General features: G+C 67.7%; 3 protein-coding genes across 3 annotated transcripts; 2 read left to right on the top strand and 1 right to left on the bottom strand.

Moving 5' to 3' along the window:
* Positions 1–466: 466 nt before the first annotated feature.
* On the bottom strand, positions 467–1,174 carry JCM10292_003970 (cysteine-rich PDZ-binding protein; the record flags this gene model as incomplete). The annotated part of the gene is made up of 4 exons (XM_076652217.1): positions 467–531; positions 602–619; positions 764–1,058; positions 1,172–1,174. 4 exons carry the CDS (start codon positions 1,172–1,174, stop codon positions 467–469), a joined length of 381 nt encoding a protein of 126 aa, XP_076502259.1.
* Positions 1,175–1,327: 153 nt separating this feature from the next.
* On the top strand, positions 1,328–4,266 carry JCM10292_003969 (uncharacterized protein; the record flags this gene model as incomplete). Its single annotated transcript, XM_076652216.1, has 3 exons — positions 1,328–2,339; positions 2,445–2,878; positions 2,938–4,266. The coding sequence occupies 3 exons, from the start codon at positions 1,328–1,330 to the stop codon at positions 4,264–4,266; spliced, it is 2,775 nt and encodes a 924-aa protein (XP_076502258.1).
* A 495-nt stretch (positions 4,267–4,761) lies between these two features.
* JCM10292_003968 (uncharacterized protein) lies at positions 4,762–5,865 on the top strand (the record flags this gene model as incomplete). Its single annotated transcript, XM_076652215.1, has 4 exons — positions 4,762–5,234; positions 5,306–5,526; positions 5,595–5,758; positions 5,815–5,865. 4 exons carry the CDS (start codon positions 4,762–4,764, stop codon positions 5,863–5,865), a joined length of 909 nt encoding a protein of 302 aa, XP_076502257.1.
* Between the last annotated feature and the right edge of the window lie 1,625 nt (positions 5,866–7,490).

Raw genomic sequence — 7,490 nt, 5'->3', positions numbered from 1 at the left:
CCCCTGGGCCCCGGGGCCCCCGGGGGGGGCCCCCGGGGGGGGCGGCCAAACCCGGCCGCCAACCCCCCCCGCCCGGGGGCGGGCCCCCCCCCCCCCCCGGGGGGGGCCCCCCCCCCCCCCCCCTCTCTCCCCTCCTTCTGATGTCGAGGTCGAGGTCGAGCTGGGAAGCTGATGCCGACTTCGGGCGCACGCAGCGTCGTTCCAGATCAAGACGAGCAGAGCGGGCGCGAGTGGGCCGGGAGGGGGTGCAATCTGAGCCCGCGAGCCGAGCTGGTTCTCGGCCGCTTCCTCTCTGAGGCCATGCGCGCGCGGGGAGGCGACGCAGAGAGAGACGCTGGTGGTTGCAACATGGGAACGAGGGCGAGACGAGACGAGATTCGGGGGCAGGGTATGCACAGGAGATGGCCAAGGGGGCTGCCGCTGCGAGAGGGATGCGGTGCGGCGAGATTCCGGGGAAGGGAAAGGGCTACTTGCTCGACATCTTGTACCCCGTCGTGTCGAGGATCTGCTTGCCGCACATGGCGCACAACCCTGTTTCGTGAGTCAGGCAGCTGAGCGGTCAGCGGTTTGCGCGCGTGAAAAGGCGCGGGTTTGTGCGCACCCTTCTTGTAGGCACACCCTGGAGGAGCAGAGAGGTGGGCGGAGGAGATGCGGAGGAGAGCAAGAAGGTCGAGAGAGGAGGAGGAGCGGCGAGTTGACAGCAGCGACGGAGGGTCAGCATCGCTCGCCCCGACACGATGCTCCGAGCGGACTCGCAACGCACCCTGGCAGAACTTTGCGCCCGGCCGCGCGACGACGCTCCTGCACGTCTCGCACCTCCCGACCGTCCCTCCACTCCCGCCCGCGACGTCCATCCCGCCCTTCTCCTTGCCCTTCTCCTTGCCCTTGCCCGCAGAGGAGGAGGGCGCGGGGGCATAGGGCGAGTAGCGCGCCTTGGACGAAAGGAGCTTGTTCTCGCCGACCTTGCGCCCCGAACTGCCGGGCGCTTTCCACACGTCGGTCGCGGCCATGGTCGACGCGCCCGACTTGGCGAGCTTCTTCTCGCATTTCGCGCAGACCTGTGTGTGGAGTGTGTGCCGGTGCGAGGTGGTTGCGGGTGGCGGTGTCAGTCAGCGGAGGGAGGGAGAAGGCGGGAAGGGAAGGGGAGAGGGCGAAAAGAGGGCGGGCGCACCATCGTGTGTATCGCACTACCAAGCGGTCTAGTCGAGTGTCGGCCTCTGTGCGCGAGAGGCTGGGAGCGGTGCGAGGCAGACGCTCGCTGCTTCCATCAGTCCGAAGCGACTCTGTTCGCTCCCACGTGCTCCCTCTCGCGCGCTCAGCCGCGACGATGGCCGCACGGGAGAGTCCTCTGCGGCTCGACCAGCAGCCCGAGCCCGTGCTCGACCGCATCCTCGCGCTCGCCGCTGCGCTCGACCCGGCCCAGTTCCCCACTTGGCTCGTCTCTGCGCGCAGCCGCGCCCTCCACCGCAGCGCGCGCCGCGTCCTCTGCAGCGACGTGCGCCTCGAGGACGACGACTCGCGCCTCGTCGACGCGGACGCAGACTCGGACGACGCTCAGACCCCGAGTTCGCTCGTCCGCCAGGTCGTGCGCGACGACGAGTGGGCGGGCGCAGTCTCTGCCCTCTCGGTCGTGCGCCCCGTCGTGCCTCTCGAGGAGCAGCAGCCGCAGCAGTACCCGCACTTCACGCCCTTTGCGCTCGACGAAGCGCCCAGCGACGAGTCGAGCGTCCCCGTCCCGCCGCTCGACCCCGCCGCCCTCTTCCTCGTCCTCGCGCGCACCGCAAACCTCACGCGCTTCACCTGGTGCTCGTATCGCCTCCCGCCAGACGAGCTCTGCGCCGCCCTCGGTGCCGCGTGCAAGAACCTCGCGCGTTTCGAGTTCGACGTCGCGCCGAGCCCGCTCGCCGCTCCCACCGCCGCCGACGCCGCTCACGATGCATCTGCCGCACCGGGCAGCCCCTCACTCGGGTCGACGAGTCCGCTGCTGGCCGGCTCGACCGGGCCCGCGACCGCAGCAGGCACATCGCTCCGGTGGGACGCGCCGCACCTCTCTTCGCTCCCGCTCTCGCTCGCGTCGCTGCGCCTCGCGCACCTCTCGCAAGCGGGCACCCGCGCCCTCGCCGCCGCGCTCCCGTCCTTCCCCGCGCTCGAGTCGCTCGAGCTCGAAAAGACGCTCTTTGTCGACGATGCCCTGTGCGCGCACGTTGGCGCCGGCGCGCGCGGTTTGAAGAGGCTCGTCGTGCGCGAGATGGGCGGGACAAAGCTGAGCGAGGCCGGGTTGAAGGAGGTGTTCGAGGGGTGCGAGGGGATCGAGGTGCTCGAGCTGGACGGCGTCGAGGGTGAGCCGACGTCCCGATTGAGAAGGTCGCCGAGGGCATCCTCGGGGCTGCTTTCTCGCTCTTTGTGACTCTTCGCTCACTGACTCTCTCTCGTCTACGCTGCAGGCCGCTTCTCTCGCTCGTGCTGGCAGAAACTCGCGCCGCTCCCCTCGTCGCTGCACACGCTGCGCCTCTCGTACTCGGAGCACGCGCCGCACAAATCCTGGGTCCTCGACCACCTCGCGTCGCTCCCCTCGATCCTCGGGTCCTTCTCGTCCTCGCTCCACACGCTCAGCATCACGCGGCGCCCGCACCCGGCTGCGCTCGTGCCCGGGTCGCACCACCTCGCGCGGTACCCGATCGAGCCCGTCGTCGAGCCGCGCGCGCTCCCCGCCGCGGCGATCGATGCCATTGCCGAGCATGGCGAGGGCGAGCGCGCGTGGCGGGTGCTCGAACTCGACTTGTTCGCGCTCGATGCGGCGGGACTCAAGAAGGTCCTCGAGGGCGCGCCGGCGCTGCAGAGACTTAAGGTCCTCTTCGACGACTCTTTCCGCAATGTGGTCCGTTACATCACCTCTGTCATGGAGCGTAGTGCTGACTCAGCGAACGGGCTCCGTAGCTCGCCCTCGGCCCGTCGTTTGCGGCATGCCCGCTCCTGCGCTCCTTCCTCGTCTCGATCCCGCCGCAGCACACGCCCGAGCTCGCACCCATCACGCCTGCCGAGTACCTTACAGCGGTTCCGTCCGCCTCCTTCGCTGCTGCCGCTTCGGCCTCTCCGCCTGGCAGTCCGCCTTCCCCTTCGCACACGCGCGCATCGCCAGGCGCAACGAACGGCACTTCTTCCTCGACCGCTACGAAGGAGGACAAGCATCACCCTCTGCGCGCACTCGACGCGCTCCTCCCGCCGACGCGCGACTGGCGCCGTTTCCTCAAGAAAGCGCACTCGCTCGAGCGCATCGTCTGGACTGGGCGTGGCGGGCTCGGCACGTGGACTTTCTCTGGTGGCGGAGGGCGAGGCTTGACCAAGATCGAGTTTGAGCCGACGCGCCCGGCGATTGTAGGCTCGGAGGACGAGGGCAGCGCGAGCCCGCTTCTCGGAGGAGCAGGCGGGCGCAGGCGTCCGAGTCTTTCGAGCCCGTCGCTCAGCCCCTCGTCCGGCGTCAGGCGCCCGCGCCGTGCGTCGAGCGTCTCGCTCGCCGGCTCGTGCTTCTCCGGCCTCTCGCTCGCTACGGGCGGCGGCAACGGCTGCGGCGACAGCGCGCCGACGTCCCCGCTGACGAGCTTCACGACGCCCGGGTCAAACACGCAGTCGCTCTCTGCCGCCGGCGGTGGGGGCCGGAGCGGGTCGCCGACACAAGCGCGGAAGGACCTCGCGACGTTGCCCTCGCCCGGCGGCAGCAGCTCGCACCACCACCGTCGGCGCACGAGCACGTCGTCGTCCTCTGGCGGCTCGCACTACTCGAACGCGGCCATCTCGCCGTCGTCGGCCTTCCCGCCGCTGCACTTCCCGACGAGCGCGCTCGGCCTCTCGCTCGCGCCCGTCCCGGACGACTCGCCCTCGCCCTCTCCCGCGCCCGCGAGTCCGAGCATGCATGCCAGCGCAGGGTGGGCGGCGCCGGTCCCCGTCGTAGAGGGCGCGGCGGGGAAGCCGTCGTTCGCAGCCGCGCTGTCTCGCTCGTCGAGTGCTGCACCCGCTCGTGGGGCGTCGACCATCCCGCCTGTGTCCGGCTCGGGCCAGTCGGGCTGGGCTGAGCTCCCGCCCAAGCCGGTGCAGGTGGGGCCGAACGGCGCGAGCGCGGGGAGGCAGCGCGAGAAGAGCGGGAATGCACAGCAGCAGCAGAAGGGCGGAGGTGGCGGGGCGAGGAGTGCGGGGTCACCGACGCAGGGGAGGAGGAGGGCGGGCGGTGGGAGCGGTGGCGGTGGGCGCAGGAGGGAGCAGACGAAGTGAGCGAGCGAGGAGCGAAGTCGAGGCCGACGACGACGACAAGGAGGAGGAAAAGGAGCCGCTTTCGATACCCACCCCCACGACTGCATGACGACCTGCCTGTTTCATGTGTTTTGCTCTGTCCTGTTTCGTGCGCATGAGACCCGACGCCTCACCACCAACATGTGCATCTCGATGTAGCATTGCCGTACCTTGCCTGGGTTCGCCCGCCTACTGTCCTCGTGCCTAACTGAACAACGAAGTCCTTCGTGCATCGGCGGCGAGCACACAGCGCAAGCGAAGCAGCGAAGATGCGTGTCGCAGTCCACGCGGAAGCAGGATGAGAGCGAGCGGCCGGTTCCGTGGTGCAGCGACATGCTTTTTCGCGCCTCAGGTATAACAGCGGCTCAGCCAGCAAATATAAGAACGTTGACGGGTGCAAGGAAGCCCTTCTAGCGAGACGACCCTGTAGACGACCTTGTCCTCGTCCTCCTCCCTCTTGCTCCTCCCCCTCGCTCGATGGCGCTCTCGCGCGCGCGGCTGCACAACCCGCCTACGCGGCCGCCGCCCGGTCCACGCACCGCCGAGCACCTCCCGCAGACACTCTCCGCGCTCCAGTCGGTGCGGAGCGCGCACATTCTGCGGCTGCACGCGCTCGTCGAGCACCTCGTGTCGCTCGCGCCGAGCGCGCAGACGAGCGTGCGCGCCGTGAGGGCGTGGCGCGCCCTGTGCGCCTGCCGCGAGGTGCACTTGAGCGTGCTCTGGCAGCTTGGCGCGGCGGTGCTCGACCGCATGAGGGAGAGCGCGGACCGCGGAGGAAAAGGGGACGAGGACGACGACGGGGAGGAGGAGCGCTGGAGGGCGAATCGGCGCGCAGAGTGGCTGCGGTTCTGCCAGGAGGGCACCGTCGACCGCGTCGCCAAGTTCTCAGAGTACTGCCTCGCCCTCGTCGCTGCCGGCCGCGCCGACTTTGCCCTCGACGAGCTCGACTCGTGCGTCCTTTCTCTCCTTCGCTCTCACCCATGCCTGCTTTTTCGTGCTGACCCTGAGCGGGTCTGCGCAGCTACCTCGACAACCAGCCGTACCACGACTCGGTCGCGCTCAACACGCTCTACGGCCTCCTCGCGCTCCTCCTCGCCCAGCCTGCATCCCTGCCTTCCTCGGCGCCGTCCCGCAAATCCGCGTCAGACACCTCGTCCGACGAGGACGAGGACGTGCAGGCGCGCCAGAACGGCCGCTCAGCCAAGCGCGTCAAGCTGGACAACGGAGCTCGCACCGACCCTGGTACGCAACCTTTTCTTCGCATGCACGCGTCGTCGCATCACTCGTTCTGACCTGCATTCTTCGTGCAGCTGACGACTACGGCGACCTGCTTCGCGCGACTGCCGATAACTCGCCGAACCTGTTCTCCAAGGCGACCGAGCGTTTCCGCCGCGCCGCGCACCTCGAAGAGCGCGAGGCGCGCGAGGCTGGGCGGGAGCCCGAGCTGGGTGAAGCGGCGCGCTGGCTCGCACTGGTGCGTGCGCACGAATGCACGGGGCCGAGACGTCGAGGCTGACGCTGCGCTCGCAGATTCGCCGACACACCGACAAGAGCCTCTCGCGCGAGGGGTCGCCGCTTTAATCTGCTGCTTCCGCTTCCGTCTCTGCCTGTTCCGCCGTACCTTGTTGTCGTATCAGCCGAAATCACTACAACCTGCTCGACTCGCGTTTCCGCCTCGCCGCTTCCGCCAACATCCCCTTCGTTCGACGAAACGACAGACGGCCCCATCGAAGCCCTTCCCCAGAATCCCTCGCACAACATGCGTAGCGGCCGTTCGATTCGGGTGTAGGGGTCAAACTGGGTGCCAAAAACGACCGTCTAGCACCGACCCTTTGCGGTCCGACCTTGGTGTCGGCCGTGCGAGACTGCCCTGCTTGCTTGCAACACAGCACGACGGGGTAGTCTCTTCGCCTGGGAGTGCCACATGCCCTTCGACCACTTCTCTGATCCTTTCAAGCTCCGCTTCCAGCTGAGCACCGCTCTCGCACAAGCCGTCGAATCTGCTAACCCCTCGCTTCCGCTTCAACGCTACTGATCCCGCACGCTTCTCCACACAGATCCGCCACCAATCTTATCTCCAAGCCTCCTCCACCGTCTCTTCTCGCTCGTCGAGCATGGGAATCGGGTTCCCCCACGAGGCGTGGTCATACAGCGTGGCGCAGAGCAAATGCGCTTTCGAGCTTGGTTTCGCTATCACACTGAGCCTGCGGGCCGTGACGTACGATAGATAGTGCCAAGACTCACATTCCCTAGGCGAAGTAGCTAAGGCGAAAATGCAACTTCGGAAACTCTGCTTGAGCATGTTGTCTTCGTAGCTGAGCAGGAGCCTCGCCCTTTCCTGACTGCCCGAGAATCTCGCGCGCACCCTTCCTGTTATGCATTTAATAAGGAATACGCTGTATGGGTTGCAAGAGAGAACGACACGATGAATGAATGATGGAGAAGGGGTGGCAGAAGACGGAACGAGCCTCGACGAGGCGAAACGAGCGGAGCGGATCAGGCCTTGGCGCCCGCGGCTTCGGCGGCCTTCTTTGCGGCGGCGGCTTCCTGCGATCGTGCGCAAGAGAGGGCGTCAGAAGATGTGTCGATGATCGAACGTGAGCCGTGAAGACCGTCGCGCAGGAGGGACCACCGGCAGCCGACTGTCGCGCGGCCGGCCGGAGAACGCAGCCGACAAAGGACACGAGGACACGGCGAACGAAACGATTGCAGAGCTCACCTGCTTCTTGCGCATGATTTCGGCGTCCGACTCTGCGCGCTGCTTGAAGGACTTGCCGTCGTCGTTGCGCTTGCCCTTGCTGGCGTCGGCGGCCTTCTTCTGCGCCTTCTCTCGGGCCTGCACAGCGGGTAGAGCGGGCTCGATCAGCTGTCTGGCGCGAGTTGTGGGTGGTTGAGGCGCGAGGACGAGAGCGAGGACGAGAGACGTGCCTTGTCCCGCTGGTTGCCCCCTGCGCGAGTCCCGAGTGGTCAGCACTGCCTGCGCGGGAAAGGCGAGAGCACGCACGGGCCATGCTCGCTTGGTCGAGGCGATGCACTCGAGGTCAACCTTGCTCGCGTGAGATCGCGCAGCTCGTCGCCCCGCTCCCACTCTCGCCGCTCGCTCCGAGGGGACTGTTCGAGTGTCAGGAGTGTGCAGAAAGTGCTACTGAGGGTGCTTACCGAGCCGCGCGCCTCTCCTACGCTCGCTCTCTCGTCTCGCTCTCGGC

Source organism: Rhodotorula paludigena (assembly GCF_050403205.1).
Source record: "Rhodotorula paludigena JCM10292 DNA, Rt_paludigena_JCM10292v1_ctg68, whole genome shotgun sequence".
In the NCBI taxonomy this organism is placed as follows: Eukaryota; Fungi; Basidiomycota; class Microbotryomycetes; order Sporidiobolales; family Sporidiobolaceae; genus Rhodotorula; species Rhodotorula paludigena.
Note: the sequence above shows the minus strand (reverse complement) of the source record. Positions and strands in the feature narration are given on the sequence as shown.